Source organism: Pongo pygmaeus, chromosome X (assembly GCF_028885625.2).
Source record: "Pongo pygmaeus isolate AG05252 chromosome X, NHGRI_mPonPyg2-v2.0_pri, whole genome shotgun sequence".
Taxonomy (NCBI): Eukaryota; Metazoa; Chordata; class Mammalia; order Primates; family Hominidae; genus Pongo; species Pongo pygmaeus.
The window spans coordinates 8546296-8570791 of record NC_072396.2 but is presented as its reverse complement, the minus strand read 5'-3'; the positions used below and the strand labels follow the sequence as shown (position 1 = coordinate 8570791).

The window sequence follows — 24496 nt, the reverse complement described above, 5'->3', positions numbered from 1 at the left end:
TGTACATTTATATATATAATTATATAAATGCACAGATCTTTTCTATATATAGTATAATATACTGCTGTATTTCTAATGTGTATATACATAAAACCTATATTTATATATATTTATAGAAATACACAGGTTTTATACATATTTATATAAATACACAAGTATTTATATAAACATAAAAACACACAAGTCTTTTCTATATATAGTAGAATTTTATATAGTAGAATTTATGATACATTTAGTAGAGACTTGTGTATTTTTATATTTATATTTAGAAAAGACCTGTGTATTTCTAATGTGTATATATATATATAGTTTGTATTTATATGTATATTTATGGATAAATATATAATCTCTATATATTTATGTATCTATTTATATCATATATTTATATATATTTATATATCTATATATTTATATATCTATATATCTATTTATATTTATATATTTATATATCTATTTCTATGTATTTACATTTATATAGAGATCTGTTTCACATATAGATTATCTATATAAATATTTATATTCTATGTAAATATATAAATACATATATAAAATATGTAAATATATTTATATTTATATATAATATATAAATAATATATAAATATGTAATGCATAAAGATAAATATATAATATATAAAATATCATAACGTACCAATAACATTTCTGTCCTGTAAAGGTCCCCTTTTCTGCACACCCTAAAAGGGTTTCACTTTCTCCACACCTTTGCCATCATTATCTTTTATCTCTTGACTTTCTGATAGGAGCCATCCTAAGAGGTGTAACGTAATAGTTCATTGTGGTTTTCATTTGCATTCTCTGATTATTGACGATGTTGAGCACATTTTCATATACCTGTTGGCCAGTTGTGTGTTTTCTTTCTAGAAATGCCTATTCAAGTCCTTTGCCTATTTGTTAACCAGACTATTTATTTATTTGCTATTGAGCTGTGTGAGTTCATATATTTTGGATATTAACTCATTATTAGAGATATGGTTCGCAAACAGTTTCTCCCAAACCATAGCCTGCCTTTTCATTTTGTTGATTGTTGGCTGTGCAAAAGCTTTTAGTTTCCAGCCTGCTCACTTGCCCTACATATTTCAGCTTCCTAGACCCCCACATTGTGTGAAGGTGTGAGCCAATTATTTAGAGTAAACCGTATCATATATATATAATATTATTCATAAATAAATACTATATTATAGTAAATAGATGTTTATGATATATAATATTACAGACACACTGTCTCTCTGTCTCACACACACACAAATATCCTGTTAGTTTACTTTCTCCTTCTCTGAGGAACCCAGCCTGATACAGATACCCAGCTGAGCAAGTGTGTTTGCTCATCTGGACCTCTGGAAGCCAGTGCTTTAAACCATGAGAATGAAAAATTGTGAGGCACTATGTAGATGCTGGGAGAAGTATGTGAGAAGGAAAAGTTGTTTCATGGCATCCAAGAAGTGAATGATCCTCAAGGTGTAGCAGAGGAATTTCTAGGAGAGTGGGATGATTGACGTCTTCGTATAGCCCTCCATCCACCCCAGTTAGCATGGAGGGATTTTAGGTAGGTCATACAGAAACTGGGTAATGATGGCAGGTGTGGAGGAACAGAATGTACCACTGAATGGGAGGTCCGGGGGAAACATGTGGCGGAAATATCCTCCCTTGCCCCATGATCTGCCAAAATTGAGCATGGGGAGTTTAGGAGAGGTGACATGTCAGTTTGGGAACTATCTTTAGGGGTGCTAACCCAAATCTCCCTTTCTCCAACCAGAGCACCCTGCCTTCCTCATCAGCTGTCACCCCCCCACGACTTCCTCCGCCATGTCCTGATGGTGCTTTGTGACGTGTAAGGCCTTCCTTCCCGCCCAGGGCTACCATTGGCTGGGTAGTGGAATGTTGACCAATCACAGCTCAGGGACGTGATCGCCTCATTGTCCTGGGATCGCGGGAAGGGTATATACAGGGAGCCTGGAGTTAGTTGACCGTTGCGAGACCTTGAGCTGCGGAAGATGAGTCCAAAGCCGAGAGCCTCGGGACCTCCCGCCGAGGCCAAGGAGACACAAAAGAGGAAGTCCTCTCAGCCGAGCCCCAGTGGCCCGAAGAAGAAGGTGAGTGACCCACCAAGCTCCTCCTCGTCTTCCCCTCGCCTCCTTCCTCACAAGAATCCTCTCCTGTCCTCACCTGGCACAACCCCCCAATCCGGCCCACACCGCTTCTGAGGACACGTCCCTGTTCCCGGCCTCCTCCATCTCGTCCCTAAACCAGAGCCCTTCTGTGATCTCCCTGTTGTCTTTCCAGACTACCCAGGTGGCCGAGAAGGGAAAAGCCGCTCGTAGAGGGAGACGCGGAAAGAAAAGGGCTGCGAAAAAGATGGCGGCTGTGACGGCACCTGAGGCGGGGAGCGGAGCAGCGGCACCCGGCCCCAGTGACCAGCCCAGCCAGGAGCTCCCTCAGCACGAGCTGCCACCGGAGGAGCCAGTGAGCGAGGGGTCCCAGCACGACCCACTGAGTCAGGAGACCCAGCTGGAAGAACTACCCAGTGTGTGGACGGCCGAGTACTCCCCTATATCCCCGAGCAGCGACTAAGTTCAGGCCCAGGTGCCAGACCTCAGAGATCTCACCAGCAGGGTGCTTCCCCTGCTGATGACAATAAAATGAATGTGTTGCAAACTGATCTGAGTGACTCCGTGTTCTCTGATGGTGGGGAGGGATGGAGGGAGGGAGGGAGGAAGAGGTGGTGTGTGGGATGGGAGGGAGGAAGGAAGAGGTGATGTGTGGGGAGAGAGGGAGGGAGGGGGGAAGAGGTGGTATGTGGGGAGGGAGGAAGGGAGGGAGAGGTGGTGTGTGGGGAGAGAGGGAGGAAGGAAGAGGTGATGTGTGGAGGGAGGGAGGGAGGAAGAGGAGGTGTGTGGGGAGGGAGGGAGGAAGAGGTGATGTGTGGAGGGAGGGAGGGAGGAAGAGGTGGTGTGTGGTGAGGGAGGGAGGGAGGAAAGAAGAGGTGGTGTGTGGGGAGGGAGGGAGGAAGCAGTGGTGTGTGGGGAGAGAGGGAGAGAGGAGGAGGTGGTTTGTGGGGAGGGAGGGAGGGAGAGGTGGTATGTGGGGAGGGGAGGGAGGAAGAGGTGGTATGTGGGGAGGGAGGGAGGAAGAGGTGGTATGTGGGGAGAAAGGGAGGGAGGAAGAGGTGGTGTGTGGGGAGGCAGGGAGGGAGAGGTGGTATGTGGGGAGAGAGGGAGGGAGGAAGAGGTGGTGTGTGGGGAGGGAGGGAGGAAGAGGTGATGTGTGGGGAGGGAGGGAGGGAGGAAGAGGTGACGTGTGGTGGGAGGGAGGGAGGAAGAAGTGTGTGGGGAGGGAGGAAGAAGTGTGTGGGGAGGGAGGGAGGAAAGAAGAGGTGGTGTGTGGGGAGGGAGGGAGGAAGCAGTGGTGTGTGGGGAGAGAGGGAGGGAGGAGGAGGTGGTTTGTGGGGAGGGAGGGAGGAAGAGGTGGTATGTGGGGAGGGGAGGGAGGAAGAGGTGGTATGTGGGGAGGGAGGGAGGAAGAGGTGGTATGTGGGGAGGGAGGGAGGAAGAGGTGGTGTGTGGGGAGGGAGGGAGGAAGAGGTGGTGTGTGGAGAGGGAGGGAGGAAGAGGTGGTGTGTGGAGAGGGAGGGAAGGAGGAAGAGGTGGTGTGTGGAGAGGGAGGGAAGGAGGAAGAGGTGGTGTGTTTGGAGGGAAGGAGGGAAGAAGGGGGGAAGAGGTGGTGTGTGGGGAGGGAGGGAAGGAGGAAGAGGTGGTGTGTGGGGAGGGAGGGAAGGAGGAAGAGGTGGTGTGTGGGGAGGGAGAAAGGACAGAAGGAAGGAATAGGTGGTGTGTGGGAAGGGAGGGAAGTGGGGTCCAGCGGGGTTGAGGTCAGAGGGACAGGTCACAGGTAGCTAGACAGGAGCATAAGGATTGCGTCATGGCTGAGCACTGGAAACAAATTTCCCCTTCACAGGATGACTCCGCTTCTTGGAAGGTTCGTTTCTTCATGCGATCTTGCCAGCACATACACCAAGTACCAAGAACTGGATTCTACCTACTTATATTTCCTTGTTAAAATACCTTTTCGTTTATAGAAACCGATGGAAGAATCGTTTCCATCTCTTTCCTTTCAGCGTCCCCTCCCTACAATCTAATATAATTAAGAAGAAAAATTCAAAGTAGAGCAAAATCTATCTACTTGAAAAAAGCCTTTTTATATTTGCAACTCAGGAGACAAAAAGTACATTTCATATTTCCATGCATTAGAAATACACAGGTCCTTTCTATATATAGAATTTACTGTATACAAATATATAGAAACATATGTAAACAAAATGTAATATACAACTATATTTACTATATACAAACCTATATAGATTATATATATTTATATATAATATATAAATACAAATGTAGAAATATGGATTATATATTTATATATAATATAAATATATATAGATACAGATTATATATATATACCTGTTAGAAAAACACAGGTCTTTTCTATATATACTAGAATCTACTATATATATATTAATATATGTATTTTTATATGATTTGTAGATTATATATAGAAATATTTACATATATATTTTATGTATAAATACATATATAAAACATATATTTATATATTATATATAATCATTTATTTTAGAGGGTAAGATGTTAATATTGTTCAAGCATGGTTCTCAGGCAAAAGGAGAAAGGAAATTATCATTTTAAGAAGAAAAGAGTACAAAATTATCACGATTTAATTTCCAGTTGTTAATAATTACATAGGCAGAATAACTCATGCCCTTTAATCTTATAATGAATAGCACGTTAAACTTTTATGTGATTCTGAAAATATGAATTTCCATATAATAAGGGTTTGAGATGTAAAGCACTAATTTTATAGGCAGTTTTCACTTGTTACATAGATTGTTCTTATAGCTTTAAAGATGTTAAAATTAATGGTGGCTTAGAAGAGATGGTAGCATCATTTGAGAAACAATAAATGGGTTCTGTTTCATCCTTTCCTTGGTGCAGTCATGGCTTCACTGCATTAGCTTAGGAAGGGATTTCAGAGCTTTCCAAGTTGAACTTGTAGCTGCCTCCTATGGAATCCTACGAAACCTAGGCCACTATACCACAGAAACAGGGCGTTGCCCCATGTCCTGAACACCATCATTTTGTGGTATATTTCTTTTGTATTTCTTATATGGAAATACCATATAAGGATAAGCATGCTTGGTATAACTCAAAGCCTGTTTATTTGCAAGGCTGTGTCGACCCTGGACAATCAATACTTGTGTGTTATGGATGGGAAACAAGTCCGAATGAAAAGCTGCTGTCTTTTAGGAAAGCCTGTTGGCTGTGGTTGTATATCTCTTTCCAAAGGGAAATTGGTGAACTCTCTGCTATAGTTTTTTCCATAATGACAGCATAAAAACTGAAATAAACTCATCTTGTCAGTGGCCACTTTTGGGTTTGGTATATATTAGGGAGCAATTTTGCAATGTGTTTCAAAATTACATGCAAGAATTAATTTTGTGCATCTTATTTTAATGCCATATTTCCATTCAAGCTCTGCAAGCCAAAACAGTCTGTGATGATTCTTTTGGCATGGAAAAAATTATCCATGGCACTTAAACCGTGTTTCTTTCATGATTTCATGGCAGTAGGAGCTTCAACTGCTATTTGTTGGGAACCCATCCTGACTAGCTCTTTCATTGGGGCTTCATGTTTTATTGTGATGATTGGCAGTCTGTGTTTCAGGCATTTTCAGATTTGGAAAGTTACTATGATTTTCAAATTACAAATGCAAAAATATCAATGAATTTATTTTCACAAACTATTTTAATTCATTATAGACAATAAGTGGTTTAATCAGAAATCAATAATTTAAATAATATTTTAATTTGTTGGAACATTCACAAATACTACATCTTCAAGTCTTTCTTTGTTCTACATGTTATATACACAGTTAAATTAGTTAATAAGAGTGTTACATATTTTCCCTCCTTCTCCAACTATCCACAAGCTCAGGCTTAAAATAAACAGTGGAATGAGTAAAGACCCAAAGTAATATAGCAGCAAAGCTGTAGTTGATTTTTATAATAAAAAAATAGATATCAAAGCTTCCTGACGTTTTTAGGCAGATCTTCCTGTGTCCCTAAAGGGAGGATCCCCTTGACAGCAGTCATGAACAACAGGTGATCTTGAGATTCTCATCTGTCAAAGACGGTGGGAAAATTTGAAAACACCTTGTACATATTAAAGAGCTAAGCATGAGATGATGTATACATACATATGTCTCTGTCTCATTAGACCGCAGGAAATAGGACACATGGCAGGAAGGCTCACGTCGATTCCCCTTGACCATGCAGCTTCCTCTGCTCCTGAATCCTAAGAACTTTCTGACCTATTGGTCATTCCCAGCTTCAGATCCCCACACGTACGGATTGTTTTTGGCCCCACGTCAGTGATACACAGGACACAAAATTGCTCTCAAAAAACACTCTGGAATTGAAAAATGACAGGAGAAGCTCAACGCGATGGCTGGGTACCAGAGGGAAGGCCTTCCGCTGTTTTGAACACTGATGCTAAGCTCTAGAATAACTGCAGCTGCAGCCTATTGGACCTGGGTATGTGTCAGGCAGGGTGTGAAATGCTCCCCATGCACGACCTCATTTCTCCCTCACATTACCCCTGTGGATTAATCGGGGCTCTCGAGAGACATCACCAACAGCATCAGCAAAGATAGATGAGAGGGGATTTATTAGGGGAATTAGAGGCTGAAAAGTCTCAGAGCAGACTGTTTGCAAGCTGGAGCCCCTGGGATGCCAGGAGTGTGACTCAGTCCACACCCAAAAACTTCAGAACCAGGGAAGTGGATGGTGTAACTCTCAGTATAAAAAGAGCCTGAAGTTCTGATGTCTAAGGGCAGGAAAAGAAGAGTCTCAGCTCCAGGAGAGAAAGGGAGGAAAGTGCCTTTCCTCTGCCCTGTTTCTTCTATCTGGGCCCTCAGAGAATTGGATGGGGCCTGTCTCTATTGAAGGCATCTTCCCCACTCTGTCCACCACCCCACGCCAATCTTTATGGGAGTATCTGCACAGGCTCACTTAGAAACAACGCTTTACCAATTCCTGACGTATTCCTTAAGGCAGTCACGTTTACACCTGAAATTAACCATCACACCCTGTAAAATGGGTAGTGTCCCCACTGAACAAATGAAACAGACAGTTTGGGTAATTTTCTTATACTGCTTATAGGTTATAGAGCCAGGATTAAAACTCAGGTCTGCAAAGATCAAATTCTAAACTCCACCCTCCTAAGGACTGCTGCTCAACACTGTGGAAGCAGCACTGTATTAGACACTGTATGAGGATTGAAGAGGCATTTGAGACACATCCCCTGCTTTAGGGACCACATCCTAGCCTGCATTCATGACAGGAGTCATGTTTCTGTGACTGTTCTACAGACCCTGAAACCAAGTGTGAATTGGCACGCTTTAGGTGTGCATAAGCTCTGCAGAAATCCTAAGAAAGAGCAAGATAATTATAGGCTCAATTCATATAGGGAAGTTTTTATGAAAACAGCTTTTAGCCAATTCCTGAAAGAAAATATTTTTACTGGCAGAAAAATGTTCTGCTGGAGAATAACTAGTTGAAGGGCTTTGGGGGAAGGGACCCTGGACACATGTCTACGAAAGTGGGGGAAAAAGACACACAGAACAGAAACAGAATTGAGGACCCTTCAGGGAGAGAAGTAAGGAAAAGTGCTAGCCCAGCAAGTTGATAAAAATATATCTGCCCTGTATTTAAAGTTAATCCCATCTCTTGATGTTTTTTTCATATTATTCATATTATTATATTTGTTATTATAGTATTATCCATCTTATTGTCCCATATATTATGGCATTTCCCCCTATATGTGAATATATTACCACATAGAAGGAAATGACCTCATTTTCCTAATACATAATTAGACACGAGCTTATTCCTTTACAAGCAAAAATGTGTCTCCTCCATTTAGTATTAAAACGAAGAAAACCATAAAATATTCCAGAGTTGAATCTTGTAGCTCAATACTCAGAAATGTTGCTAATTTGCACATTTTATATGGTACTGAAGACTCCCACATTAAGGAGTGCTTTTGTGTCTGTTTAGTTGGAGACCTCAATGTTTTGATGAAAGTTCATTCTTAGGAGGCCACTGTCATTAATCGACTTTGCATAAGAAAACTTATGAAAACATAAACCATTCTGTCCTCACAACTTTAGTCCACAACACTGGCAAATGGAGTCAAAACTGCATGCTCATAGTTTATCACCACAAACTATGAAGCTACTAGAAGAAAACTATGGGGAAATGCTTGAGGACACTGGTCTGGACAAAGACTTTTTGAGTAAGATGTCCAAAGCACAGGCAGTAAAAGCAAAGCAGACAAATGGAATAACACGAAGCTCAAAAGCTTCTGCATGGTATAATAAACTTTCAATGAAGAGATAACCTAAAGAATGGAAGAAAGTATTTGCAAACTATACATTTAATGAGAGATTAATAACCAGAATATATATATGTTTCTGTATGTGTGTGTGTATATATATACACACACACAGAGAGAGAGAGAGAGAGAGAGAGGGAAAGAGAGAGAGAGAGAGAGCTCAAACAACTCATAATAATAATAATAATAATAATTGTGTGTAGACAAATGAATCAGGCTCTGTGGCTCCTGGGAACTGGAAATCTTCACACAAAGGCAGAGAAAGCCCTTCCAGAATATTTCTACGCTATTTCCTACACTAATCACTCAAGAACCATTTCCAAAAGCAATAAAGTATATCTGGCCAACCCATGATCAGCACCAAAACCTGCAGAATTTTGACTTTGCCTTTTTGGTACTGATCTTTCATTTTTAAAAATAATTGTTTTGTCCTTTTGCTTCAGAAATGTATAAAGCAAACAGAAAACGTTATTTAGGAATGACTGACTCTATATTACTGAATCAATCATTAAATTTTGCTGAATGACTGATCTTGGCAAATAGAGATGTAACTACTTTATGCCAACTGTAATTCAAATCCCTTCTCAGTAAAGAATTAATGAAATGCTTAGCCAGGCATGGCCAATGGAATTAGAATTAGCCCAGTCTTGACATAACTTTCTGCTTCCTTACTGTCCTGAGTTTCAGTGGGCAACAGATTCATTTTTGTAGATTTCTACAGAAACATCTGCAACACTGTCTTTTTGCATTCGTAACTTAAGGCTTTCATAATTATTGCAGAAGTTTCTCAGTCTCTCCATGTGAAATTTCTCTTAGCTATTGGATTTTAGATATTTCACAGTTCCTTTTGTGCCTTTAAACACAACAGGCCCAATTCTGCTACTTAAAGTGGTTTCATGTTCCAGTTGCCTGCTCAGAATATGTGTGTTTAATCCCCCTTCTATGGTGATTGATCTGTTTACACTATACTCTTCTAGACTGGGGAAGTTTCAAAGTTGAATCTAGCTTTTTAGGATGTAGACAGCTGCCAAATTCATGGCAAAAATGAGATGCTACCTTAAAATGTCTATCCAGGCTGGGCACGGTGGCTCACTCCTGCAATCCCACCACTTTGGGAGGCCGAGGCAGGTGGATCACCTGAGGTCAGGAGTTCAAGACCAGGCTGGCCAACATGGCAAAACCCCGTCCCTACTAATACAAAAATTAGCTGGGCATGGTAGCGCATGCCTGTAGTCCCAGCTACTCGGGAGGGTGAGGCAGGAGAATCGCTTGAACGCGGGAGGAAGAGGTTATAGTGAGCCAAGATCGCACCACTGCACTCCAGCCTGGCGACAGAGCGAGACTCTGTCTCAAAAAAAAAAAAAAAAAAAAAAAAAAAAAAAAGTCTATCCAAAGGTACCAAAGGTACTTGCTGTATGAGGCATCATAACTTCCTGTGAAAATGAAAGCTATGCACTTTTCGAATTAAAAACAATGGTGCACACAGATATACACATACTCCTGAGCATACATCCGGTGTGCACACGCACATTCACACACACGCCCCCCCACTCCCCCCCACACACATTATCTTAGAGTGTGCCTTGGCATCATTCTTCACATAGACATACGTCATTGTTGAAGAGACCCAGCTCTGTTTGGTCAGTCTGTGTGCCACAGCATCACCTTTGTCCCTCCACAGCTATGTGCCCACTTTGTGTGGTCTTTATATTTTTCTGAAGAAGAGTCAGGTTACTCATTCACTTTATTTGTGTACACACTTCAAAAATATATATTTTGACATTTCTATAATATCCAATAAAAGGATAAAATTAGAGGATGTAACTTCTGACCAAATAAAGGAGAAAATAAATGGTAATACTCGAGCTAAAATAAAACAAACACAAACAAGATAGAGAGAATAAAAGTGATATGACCAGCAAGTATACTAACAGAAAGTACAATATAAGATGACAGAAATGAATCCATAAACACAATCAATACAAACAGATTAAACTATAATGAAAAGATAAAGACACAAAAGGTTTGAAAAGAAAAAGATGGGAAACAAAAGACCAAATATATTAACCCAAGAAAAAGAGGTTTAACTGTATCAACATCAGATAAATTAAATATTAACACAAAAGTCATCCTTAAGGATAAAACAGTCATGCATATGAGAAAATCTGTTAAGTTCTCAGATAGCTATAACAATTTAAATCTACATGCATCTAATTAAATGGCATTAATATCTATGATATACATAAAAGAAAAATTAATAGAACAAAAATAGAAATGAACAAATCCACCATTATACTGGGATAATTCAGCATACTCTCACCAGCTGTGAGAATGGTCTATGACTGGCATAGAGACCAAACTAACATAAATATAAAAGATTTAAGAATTTAATAAGCTCCTTGAAATAGACATTTATAGAAAACTACACCAAATAATTGGAGAACACACATTCTTTTCAAGCATTCCAGAAAATTTTCTAAAACTCGGTTACAGACTTGACATAAAGTATGTCTTCTCAAATTTCAAAGAATCTGAAATTTTCTAACTATAATACAAAAATTTAAAAATTAATATCAAAAGAAAGCCTTCAATGGCCCTGTATATTTAAAAATGTAAAAAGACACATAAAGATCTCTGTGAGTTAAAAGAAAAGGCATAATAAAAATAAAATTGTGTCTAGGAGATAATAATAACGAACTTAATTTACTCCATTCATAACTTAAGGCTTTCATAATTATTGCAAAAGTTTGACGAAGTACATATTTAAAAGAAAAATTTTACCTTTAATTGTTATCCATGGATCATATTTGGGCCATAAGCCAAGCACATGAATATATATATATGTGTGGTGTGTGTTTGTGTGTGTGTGTGTGTATCAATAAAGATATTCTACTCTGGGGCAGGCAGAAATGTCTAGGAGTTGGGATGAAATGGAATTGGCCATGAGTTGTGACTGTGGAAGCTTGGAGAAGGTCTGTAGCTGTTTCTTGGACCATTCTCTCCCTCTCATCCTTCACCCCAACGAGTCCTGTATCTAGTCCCATATAACAACACCACACGCTGAGACAAATATTTTTGTCAGCTTCTTACATACACGTTGAGATGACTTTATACATTTACAAGAAACAAGTAAAGGCATATATGTATTTTCCCTTATTCACATAATATATAGTATATCGTACACATCCATTTACAACCCACTTTTTTCACCTAACATCATATCTCAGAAAGTCTTCCTTATCATTTGATTCTAGTGGCGTTCCCACCATTTGGACACACAGTATTTTACTGAATCCTTCCTCTCCTGAGGAACATCTAGGGTGTTTGTAACTCTGTGCGAAGGCTAGGGCTTCCATGAACAAAACTGCACATCTGCCAGGTCATCCATGTGCAAGTGTCTCTGCAGGAAACATTCTCAAAAATGGAACAGCTGGGAGAGCTGGGTCCCATATCTGATCATTAACACATTTTGATACTGGTAGATGTTACCAAATATTTCTCCTCAGGGATTGTACCAATTTATACTTGTACCAAAAGTGTGCACTGCAAAGTTGGAGCTCTCGGCAAAATCTAGATGTTATTTGCTTACAATTTTAAGAGTATTCGGTAAGGGTCACATGACCTTGAAAAATAAACTCTCTCTCTAGCACTAAAGTAGGGATTCTGTTTTCTGTTACTATATTCCATCATTTGGAAAAGGATTTTCTTTTTTATCTTTTTTGAGACAGTCTTGCTCTGTCGCCCAGGCTAGAGTGCAGTGGCGCGATCTTGGCTCACTACAAGCTCTGCCTCCCGCGTTCACGTCGTTCTCCTGCCTCAGCCTCCCCAGTAGCTGGGACTACAGGTGCCCACCACCACACCTGGTTAATTTTTGTTGTATTTTTTAGTAGAGACAGGGTTTCACGTTAGCCAGGCTCCATCTCCTGACCTCGTGATCCGCCCGCCTTGGCCTCCCAAAGTGCTGGGATTACAGGCGTGAGCCACTGCGCCCAGCCGGAAAAGGATTTTCAATTCCAGTGTTATAAAGATTATTCTATTACTAGGAAGGGGTTACATTTTCAAACAACTGATCTTGAATCAATTACAGTCATATGCTGCATAGCAAAATTTTGGTTAATGGCAGACTGCATATATGGAGGTGTATTGAGGGATCTGGCCAGCAGCCCGCAATGCAATGGCGCTCTCCTTGTTCCCAGGTGGATCGGCAGGTTGAGAAATAATAGACACATACAAGATAGTGATAGCTGGGTCCAGGGGGGTCATCATCTTCTGGTCCCGCGGTGCCAACAATGCACTGGATATACCAGCATTTATTATTAAGTTTAGTGAGGGCGGGGGTAGGTTAGTGAGGGAATTAGGGTCATTTGATTATGAGGTGAGATGATCACATGGGGATGAAGTAATTCCTTAACATAACATTTGTATGTAGAAGTACAGTACATTTGTATGTAGAAGTACAGTATACAGAGATAAGAATTTACAATATAATGTGTGCATCAGTAATTTCTAACAGAGCCTTAAAACAGAAACACAATCTTTCCGTAACCTATGATTAGTAAGATATTAATCAGCAGTAACAACTGCAACAAAAGCTGGTTACAAACAATCCATGGAAACAGGATGTGAAGCTAGACAACCAGTTAGACCAGAAATTCTCAGAAGGGAGTATGCCTTAACCCTAAAGAGGCCTAGAAGAGCCGTGGCAAGATGAGGGTGTTTATAGCCCTATCTTATCCATATGGACAGGCGCCCCCCCATGCATCCGTTTATAGGCTCTCCACAAGGGTCGTATTCCATTCCCAGAGCTATGAACATCTGCTTTTCTGGGATAGGAATCTTGGTGATGTGAAACCTCCCTGACTGCACGTCCATTCATAGGCTCTCTGCAGGGGGAAACACATTATGTGCTGTTGGCTCGTTCTGGCAGTCCAACCTGGCATTGTCTTTACACAATCCTGCATGCAATTTTGTATTTACAATAATCAGGAGCATTTCATCTTTTATTCCGTAGCAATAGTTTCAGGGGGTCTCCCTACATCTCCCCCTTTTCTCTGATTTACATGAACCATAGCAATCATAGCTTGGCGCTGATCACGATTGGATTGAAGAATATTTTTTCCAATTTTACACATGAACAATAAACCAGTAGCACAAATTATACACAGAACAAAATTAACGATAGTGGATCCTCCCAAAGATTTTACCCATTGAATGGGTTTGAGATTAGATAATCCCTCAAAGATACCGTCTAAAACTTCAGCACCAGGTAAAGCAGTTAAGTTGTGCTTCAGAGGCTCAAAAATCTGTTCTTTTAGTTTGCTTATGTCTAAGCTTAAATTATCTTCACTTCCTTGTAAATGGTGTTTTACTGATTCCCAATTGTGAACAGACTTATTATATTGAAACGGAGTTATACAAAAATCAGAAGTATTCCAATCACATTGCATTTGTAATCTATGTTCTAAATTCATAATTCTCTCTCCCATCCATATAACAATTTGTCTTAGACCATTAATTTGATTAGCCAATTTTTGATCAATACCTGACTGAGAATTCCACATCCAAGTAGAATTTTTTTTGCCATTTATCCACAAAATGAACAGTTTGAATAGATTGATGTAATGCAACTCCAGCAGTAGCAGCAGTCACAGTAACAGCAATCAAGCCCATTATTATTCCAAGTAATGTAAAAATGAATCGTTTACTCCTTTTAAGAATTTTTTGTAGAATATTGTTAATAACATAGATAGAGGGGAAAGATTCCCAAGGCCTATGTAAGGCTACAGGGAGCCAAATACCTTCTCTGACTCTGACTATTAAAATAGTATGATATTGATTAAAGGATGAGTCAATACAAGTATACAAGTAACAATTAACACAGGTAATTATGTTGGTTTCTGAACTAATATGCATCTTTCCTACTAATAACATATATGGAGGTTTAACACAACTTTTAAGTGGTATAGTTTTGTTGGACTCCATATAGATAGTATATATATTTTGAGGTGACAAGGTAGGTTTACTTATAACACTTTCTCCAGCCCAAACTCTCATACCAGTCGTAGCTATTGTTGATCTCCATAATTCTGAATGTTAGGTCCTAAGTGTGGAATAATGAGCCTTGGCTTATGGACGGGCAACCCCTGCCCCTTTCCACTTAAGAGGAAAAAAGGAGTTAAATCTACGATACAATAGGGGAGGCTTGTCACTACTTTTTTGATAAGTAATATCATAGAGAAAATGTTGACAATCTCTGTGACCTTGAGAGCAATCATTAGTAATACGACCTTTGGGAGCCCAATCAACAATGGTGTAGTGAGAAGAATTAAATAACACAGGTCCTTCTGAGCTAACACAATCTTTCCATATTAATTTGTCAGCATTTGAAGACAAGTTGAGAAGACTTTAAGACGCAGGTCCTAAAGGCTTATATTGGGATGTGTGAATATAATCAGTGATTCCTGTTTTGATTTGCCTTAGAGGTTTTAATGAGAGCCCTGATATCAAGTGTCCTAAAGGAGGGACAGAGTGACCAGACGGTAGTGTGACGGCCCGTTTGAATATCTAATGAGAGACATCCATTAGTGGGTCCCAGGCACAAAGGTGGATACCTAAAACCTAAAGTGATATTGAAAGGGGTTCCTTCTTATGAAGGTTGGGCAGGACAACGATCATCTACAGAACCAGGCATCCAAATACTATCATTAACAAAGACCTCGATAGGAGCGTCCATCCATGTCATGGCTTGAATAAGAGGAGGAAATAAGAGGAGGAAAAGGAATACAGGCCCAATATGTATAGTTTTTAACAGTCTGTGGGGTGACAGAGGGTAGAAGGATCAGTGTTATCAGGAGGAGGCAGAGGTTGAACTGGACCTGGATCGCTGGAGACAAGTTGTTCAGGATGTCTGACTGGATTGCCTGTTTTAAAGGAGTTAGCGTGGTCTTTTCTTCTTTTTGATGATTGGATGTGTTAGTTGTTTCCTGCTGTGGCGCTTTTTCAGCAAATTTCTCTGTCTTGTTGTTGCATGCATTTTCAGGACACAATTTTAGGTGTCTAGCAGGAATCCAAACAGGAGATTGATGTTCACCTGGGGAAACACAAGCACAGCCTCTTCCCCACGTTGAAGTAGAACCTTTTGACCATATATTAGAGTGAACACCTTTCCACCATACTTCCCTTCCTTGGTTTACCGTAGGACGGTTACCAGAGAAATGTTTTTCGGCAGCAGTAACAGAACTAGATTTAGGAATATTAAGAAAATTTAACATGAGCAATGCCAAGTTTAGTTGTATGTGAGGGGTAGACAACTCCTTACCCCCCTCTTTTTGTTTAAGTAATTGTAATTTTAAAGTTCTGTTACTTCTTTCTACAATAGCTTGGCCTTGTGGGTGATAAGGAATACCAGTAATATGTTTAATATGCCACTGATCAAGAAAATTTTTAAAAGCTTTACTACAATAGGCTGGACCATTGTCTGTTTTGAGCTCACTAGGAATTCCCATAACCACAAAACATGAAAACATATGCTTTTTTAACATGAGATGTGGCTTCTCCGGTTTGACAGGTAGCCCAGATGAAATTGGAAAAAGTGTCAACTATGACATGTACATAAGCTAATTTTCCAAAAGAACGAACATGAATAACATCCATTTGCCAGATAACATTAGGAGAAAGGCCTCAGAGACTAACTCCAGGAGATTGTGTGGGTAAGACAAGAACCTGATATTGAGAACAGTGTTGTACAATTTGTTTAGCTTGTTTCCAACTGAGAGAATATTTATGTTTAAGACCTGAGGCATTAGTATGAGTGAGTTGATGAAATTGTTTTGCATCTGTAATGGCTAGAGAAACTAGAGTATCAACTTTATGATTCTGTAACAAAGAGAACAAGGAAAACAGATTAGTGTCAGCAATATTTTTGATGGTAGCTGTTTCTATTGCCTTAGTGTCATGGACTACATATGCTGAGTCAGAAACAATATTAAGAGGCTGATCAAAATCCTGTAACGCAGAGATAACAGCAAACAACTCGGCTTTTTGAGCATAACTGTACGGAGTAGAAATGACTTTATCTTTTGGTCCTATATACCCTGCTTTTCCATTACTGGATCCATCAGTAAAAATGGTAACGGCTGTCTCTAGTGGTGATGAACGAGTAAGTTTTGGTAGAATCCAGGAAGTATTTCTTAGAAATTGAAAGAATTTTGACTTAGGCAAATGATTATCAATAGTGCCAATGAAGTCAGCCAGATTAGTCTGCCAGCACAAAGATGTAGAAAAGGCATTTTTAACCTCATTTTTTGACAAAGGGACCACAATAATGTTTGGATCAAAGCCAGAAATTTTAATGATACGTTGACATCCTAACCCAATTAAAGTGGCTATTTGATCAAGATATATTGAAAGAGTTTTAGAGGCTGAATTAGGAAGAAACACCCACTCAACTAGAGAATCATTTTGTACTATAAGTCCCGTAGGAGAGTGGATGGAAGGAAAAACTAAAAATTGTAAAGGCAAATTTGGGTCGAGAGCTTTGTGCCTCTCTCTCACTCTTTGTTCTACAAACGACAACTCTTGTTTTGCTGGCTCAGATAGAGAGCGAGGACTGTTTAAATCTGTATCTCCGGATAAAGTGGCAAATAGATGAGATAAGGCATAAGTAGGGATGCCTAAGGTTGATCTGAGATAATTGATGTCACCTAGTAATTTTTGAAAATCATTTAAGGTGTTTAAATTGTCAGTACAAAGTTGGACTTTTTGGGGCTTAATGGACTGAGCTTCTAGCTGCATTCCTAAGTACAGAGAAGGAGTGGCTTGCTGAATTTTATCAGGAGCAATGTGGAGTCCTGCATTGGCAACAGCTAATTTTAAAGAGGTAAAACATTGAATTAATTCATCTTTAGTGCGGGCAGCAATCAGTATATCATCCATATAATGAAGAACGTAATTATTTGTAAAAGTCTGTCGGATAGGTTGTAACACAGTACCGACAAACAACTGACAAATAGTAGGACTGTTAATCATTCCTTGAGGTAAAACTTTCCATTGATATCTAGCTGTGCGATCTGAATTGTTAATGGAAGGTATAGTGAAAGCAAATTTTTCACAGTCTGACTTGTCTAAAGGAATATGAAAAAAGCAGTCTTTAAGGTCAATGATAATTAAAGCCCATTTCTTAGGAATCATGGAAGGGGAGGGCATACCAGGTTGTAACGCCCCCATAGGTTTAATAACTGCATTAACAGCTCTTAAGTCTATTACCATCCTCCATTTTCCTGACTTTTTTTGTACAACAAACACAGGCGAGTTCCATGGAGACAAGGAGGGCTCAATAGTGTTTGCTTGTAGTAAATCATTAACAATTTCAATTAAAGCCTCCAACTTGTGTTTGGACAGTAGCCACTGCTCTACCAAAACAGGTGACTCACACATCTATTGTGAAGGGGCAGAGGAAAAGAGAAAAAGAGAGTGAGGGCACCAGGATGTGGACTGGGGGGAAGCAGGATTCCAAACCTCTGAAAGAAGGGGTCCCGGAGCGTCAAAAGAAACAGTGGGCTTATAAGAGGAGAGAGGTCCAAAAGGACGAGAGGAATGAGAAACAGACCATTCAGAAGAATGTCGCACGTCCTCCTCTGGCAGAGGGGGCAATGGCTTAGTAGAAGAAGGGTTAACATATACGGGTTCCATCATAGGAGGTGGAGGGAGGGGATCATCACCAGGTTCCTCCTCTTGGGGAGAAAACAAGGAGAGATCGAATTCTTCTTCATCAGAAGGAGGGCTAGTAGGGGGGTCAGGTACCCGAGGTAAAGGGAGCAGTTCACCACCCGTGTTAACTTCTGGCAGTTGAAGAGGATCACCAGACTGAAAAGGAAGTAAAGCAACACAAATACGAGCCCAGTCAGTCCAAACAGAAATAGGAGGTAAAACACCGTCTCTCCTGAGTTGGCGGAGCGTGGCACCAACTCTATTCCAGTCTAACAGGTCCACAGAACCTTTGTCAGGGAACCAAGGACAATGTTTTTCAATAGTCTGAAATAAGAGAATAAGGTTATTGGAGTCAGCCTTGATTCCACCCTGTTTAAGAAGAAGTTTAATAAAAGACAGATAAGCCTGGTGTTTAAACTGCGATTGTCTCATGATAACCCTGGAATATTACCGGTTGACCAACCCAAAAAGAGGGGAGAGTCGGAAAAAGTGTACCCAGAGACCTTACTGTCAAGACTGAAGACTAGTCGTCACATACCGCACTCGGAGTGCACTGAGCCGAGGAACAAAGAAGGCCACATTGGGCGCCAGATATTGCGGGATCTGGCCAGCAGCCTGCAATGCAACGGGGCTCTCTTTGTTCCCAGGTGGATTGGCAGGTTGAGAATTAATAGACACATACAAGACAGTGAAAGCTGGGTCCAGGGGGGTCACCGCCTTCTGGTCCCACAGTGCCAACAATGCACTGGATATACCAGCATTTATTATTAAGTTTAGTGAGGGCGGGGGTAGGTTAGTGAGGGAATTAGGGTCATTTGATTATGAGGTGAGATGGTCACATGGGGATGAAGTAACTCTTTAACATAACATTTGTATGTAGAAGTACAGTACATTTGTATGTAGAAGTACAGTATACAGAGATAAGAATTTACAATATAATGTGTGCATCAGTAATTTCTAACAGAGCCTTAAAATAGAAACACAATCTTTCCGTAACCTATGATTAGTAAGATATTAATCAGCAGTAAAAATTGCAACAAAAGCTGGTTATAAGCAATCCATGGAAACAGGACGTGAAGCTAGACAACCAGTTAGACCAGAAATTCTCAGAAGGGAGTATGCCTTAACCCTAAAGAGGCCTAGAAGAGCCGTGGCAAGATGAGGGCGTTTATAGCCCTATCTTATCCATATGGACAGGCACCCCCCATGCATCCGTTTATAGGCTCTCCACAAGGGTGGTATTCCATTCCCAGAGCTATGAACATCTGCTTTTCTGGGATAGGAATCTTGGTGATGTGAAACCTCCCTGACTGCACGTCCATTCATAGGCTCTCTGCAGGGGGAAGCACATCACGTGCTGTTGGCTCATTCTGGCAGTCCAATCTGGCATTGTCTTTATGCAATCCTGCATGCAATTTTGTATTTACAATAATCAGGAGCATTTCATCTTTTATTCCGTAGCAATAGTTTCAGGGGGTCTCCCTACAGAGGTGGTCCCATAAGACTATAATGGAGTTGAAAAATGACTGTTGCCTAATGATATCATAGCCTTTGTAATGTGACAGCACAAGGCATTACTAATATATTTATGGTGATGGGGGTGTAAAAAAGTCGACTGCAACCGGATGCAGAGGCTCATGCCTGTAATCCCAGCACTTTGGGAGGCTGAGGCGGGCGGATCACTTGAGCGCAGGAGTTCGAGACCAGCCTGACCAACATGGGGAAACCCTGCCTTTACTAAAAACACAAAAATTATCCAGGCATGTTGGCACGTGTCCATAATCCCAGCTACTCGGGAGGCTGAGGCAGGAGAATCACTTGAACCCAGGAGGTGGAGGTTGCAGTGAGCCGAGATTGTGCCAGTGCACTACAGCCTGGCGAAAGAGTGAGACTCCATCTCAAAAAATAAAATAAAATAAAATTGACTGTGCTGCCAGTCTTAGAAAACAATGCATACATTTATGTGTAGCACATAATACCTGATAATAAACAACCACATTACTAGTTTATATATTTATGATACTATATATTTTACTAATATTTTAAAGTGTTTTGCTTCTACATATATAAATATATGTACATATATGTATATGTGTGTGTATATATATACATATATACATATATACACATATATACACATATATACATATATATGTATATACATATATATACGTATATATATATACGTATATATATGTGTATATAACTGTAAAACAGCAGCAGGCAGGTCCTTCAGAAAGTGTTGTAGAAAAAGGCAATGTTATTGGAGGTGACAGCCCCATGCATGTTATTGTCCCTGAAGACCTTCCAGTGGGACCATATGTGAAGGTGGAAGTTAGTGATATTGATGATCCTGACTCTAGTGTAGGCCTAGGCTACTGAGTGTATTTGTGTCTTCATTTTTTCACAAAAATTTTTAAAAAGTAAGAAAATAAATTTAAAAGTAGAAAAAAACTTGTATGATAGAATAAGGATATAAAGAAAAAAACATTTTTGTACAACCATACAATGTATGTTTTAAGCTAAGTGCTATTACAAGAGTCAAAAAGTTTTCAGAAATCTAAAAGCTCATAAAGTAAAAAAAAGTTACAGTAAGCTGAGGTTAATTTATTAAATAAAGACATATAAAAATAAATTTAGTGGGGCCTACATGTACAGTGTTTATAAAGTCTGCAGTAGTGTACAGTAATGGCCTTCACATTCACTCACCACTCACTCACTAACTCACCCAGAGCAACTCCCACGTCTGCAAGCTCCATTCATGGTTTCATGGTCAGTGCCCTATACAAGTATACCATTTTTTATCTTTTATACTGTATTTTTATTGTACCATTTCCCTGTTTAAATTTACTTAGATATATAAATACTTGAGTTAGTATTCAGTACTTCCTATAGTATTCAGTACAATATCATGCTGTAGAAGTTTACAGCTTTGTTACAACAGGCTATACACCATGTAGCCTAGATGTGTGGTAGGTTATACCATCTAGGTTTGTTTACCTACAACCTATGATATTTGAATAACAATGCAATCAACTAAGGAAATATTTCTCAGAACTTATCCCATCATTAAGTGACACATGACGTATATTGTGTAATGGCTTTGGAACTGTAACAAGTTATAAGATCTTTTCCTGAAAGTCACATCCAGCAAAAATACATGCTGGATTTTAATTCCAGTGCCATTCAAATTACTTACTGTAGCATCCTTCAAAACTCTTGACATATATGTCCCTTAAAAGACAAGCACATTTGGTTGCTGTCTTTAAAAAAAAAAAAAAGAAAGGAGTTAAAGGAAAAATAGTAGTTCTAGGGTCAAGTTCAGTTAGCTAAAAGTAAAAACTGAAAATACAATGAAAAATTTAAAATGTCATATGACCTGTGCATGTTAAAGCCATCACTTAACAAAGAATTCAGATTTTATCACATCAACACAAAATGGTACAACTCAAGTTACAGGAGAAAGAATCACAATTCAATTAAAATCACTTTGCTTTAGCAACTACATCATGTCTCTATAACACATGCTCTTATTCCGAGGGTTGGCATTTTCCCCGATGGAAATGCAGTGCAGCTGAGAAAGAACCTTCTGAATTACAATGACATTCCAATGTATGCATCCAAGGGGAAATGAGCACACTGACCTTCAGATGCAGTACACCAGTTTCCAGAAATCACAATTATCGTTCACGTTACTTGTCAGTCAAAATGTATCTGACAAACATACGATCCACACAATGATATGTTATCCCTTAATATCCATAAGTAGATTTATGTTTTACTTCAATAAGAATCTGGAACCAAACCAGTTCAGAAAAAGTATTTCGTTTGATATGGTGCTATATTAAGTAAATTTCATTTATTTTCAACACTATTGAAATACGATAATGCCATATTGATTATACTTCTTATATCTAATTGGTATCACTTCTCCTCTCCAGCCACCAACTGACCTCTTGCCCTTCCTTAATCTCCCCTGTTTGTTCATCAGTTCCTGGCCCTCGGTCATGCTCCTCTTTCCATCTTCCCACTTCTAACATTTTCCTTTACATAATAAATAACCTATGATGACTTTATTGCTTTGACCATTGGCATCTCCAAACATTGACTGCTCCACACATTTCCTACCTTTGTTTTTATCATCACTTGGGATGCCTTCATCTCACACATCATCTTAACATCAAATGTTCCTGTCTCCGGCCATGAGTGCTCTTTCTGCTCTAGTTCATGTCCTCATGCACCATCTTCTTCTTTTTTTGTTTGTTTTTGAAACATTGTCTCACTGTTTTCCCCAGACTGGAGTGCAATGGCACAATCACAGCTCACTGCAGCCTTGACCTCCCCTGGCTCAGGTGATCCTCCCATCTCAGCCTTCCAAATAGCTGGGACTATGGGCATGCACCACTACGGCTAGTCTCCAGCTCCTTAACCCCATATCTTCTGCCTTACATATCATCTATCTCCTATCTCCATTTCTTCAGGTATCCAACTAATGTGTTCAAATAGTGAGGTCCAGTATTTACCATACCAACTTCCCATTGAAAGTCCATTCCTGGGTCATACCTAATAAACTTTTTATTATAAATAGTTCTGGATTTACAAAAAAAGTTGCAAGAACATTACAGAAAGTCCTATACCACATAACCAGACTTCCCTATTGTTAACATCTTACATTAGTCTGGTACATTTGCCACAAATAATGAACTGATAGTGATACATTATCATTAACTAAAGTCTAACATTTACTTGAATTTACATACTTTTTTCCTAATATCCGTTGATTGAGGATTTCATCCAGGATATCACATTACATTCACTTTTTTTTTCATCTTTTGTTTTCAATGTTCTGCTGAACATTATATTTAATAGTCATGTTTTTTAAGTCTCCTTTAGACCATGACGGTTTCTCAGACCTTCTGTTTTTGATGACCTCGAGGGCTTTGAGGAATACTGGTCGGTAGACTGTCCTTCCATTTGGGTTTTTCCAGTGTTTTTCTCATGACTAGACTGGGGTTATGGCTATTTGGGAAGAAGACCACAGAGGTGGTGTTTCCTTCTCATCACATCATGCCATGGGTACATACTGTCAACATGACTTGTCACTTTTGATGTTGACCTGATCATCTGGTTGATCGAGTGTTTGTCAAGTTTCTCTGCTATAAACATTACTCTTTTTCTTTTATTTTTGAAGGACATTTTTTAACAGTAAGTAAGTATTGATTTTAGGTTATCTGAATAACCTGTGAAATTTGCTACATCTACACATATGTTGTATGAGTTCTCATTTGGGCAAATGAGGGAGCACACCTTCAAGTTTATATTGGGATTGTGTAGAACAGTGAGAGGATAAACACAGAGAAATCAAGCATTTCCAAGGAGGAGGAACTTGGAATGACCAAGAAAATAGAAGCATCTATTTTGGGATTGAAGAAGTATCCTGAGCTCAATGTGGAATAGTGCATTAAGTGGACAGAGAGTTACATGCTGTATTAGTTGGGAAACATGTTAAGCTGCTGTAACAAGAAGACCCTAAAATATAATGGCTCAAATAGGAGAGAAGTTTTCTTCTCTTTTGTGCAACAGATGGAAGTAGATGGCCAAGGATGGAAAGGATAGCCTTGTTATCTTTAATACATGGCTTAAGACCACTGGGTTTAAGTCAGTTGTTCCACTTAGCCAACATGAAGGAAGAAATAATGGAATGCATTTGTCTTTATTTCTCAAGGATGAGAGACAGAACTTGTTCATGTCATCACCATTGGGCATGATTACTTTGCAGCTGTATGTGGTCATGTGACTAAGTCCTCTGGCCTGGACTTGGTCACATGACCATGTACAGCTACAAAGTAGTCAGGGCAGTGCAGGGACTAACCGGATGTCCATATGCTTGCTAAAACCTGGCACAGCTTATGTGAATAAAAGTATCTAGAAGAGAGTGGATACTGGGAGAATAAATACTGGTCAAAATCAACCAAACCTTTAACTGAATGTCTGGTGGTAGGCTGTGTGTTATTCATTCCAATAAAAAGATGGCATCTGAACCAAAGCTGCAAATAGATTCAGCATCTTGTTGAGTTTACTAAACTACATCATTCTTCAAGTGTCTTCCATCAACTACACATCTCAAACGGAGGAGTCCAATGGAGTTGTGATGGGAAACAACATACTTGAAATTTTCAAGTTTTAATGGTAACACTGATCTCTGCAATTCTCCCCAGGAATGCAATATTAAATTTGTTCAAGTATCTTAGTAGGGAAGCCAGGTCTTTAGACTTCTACTTAATTATTTCTATTATAAAAATCTT

General features: G+C 39.6%; 2 protein-coding genes across 2 annotated transcripts in view; one reads left to right on the top strand and one right to left on the bottom strand.

Moving 5' to 3' along the window:
• The window catches only part of LOC129024424 (variable charge X-linked-like), a 561660-nt gene that overhangs the window by 308096 nt on the left and 229068 nt on the right, over positions 1–24496 (bottom strand). The gene's annotated exons all lie outside the window — the stretch shown is intronic.
• LOC129024423 (variable charge X-linked-like) lies at positions 1888–2674 on the top strand. Its single transcript, NM_001427459.1, has 2 exons — positions 1888–2108; positions 2299–2674. Exons 1-2 carry the CDS (start codon positions 2010–2012, stop codon positions 2584–2586), a joined length of 387 nt encoding a protein of 128 aa, NP_001414388.1. The 5' UTR covers positions 1888–2009; the 3' UTR covers positions 2587–2674.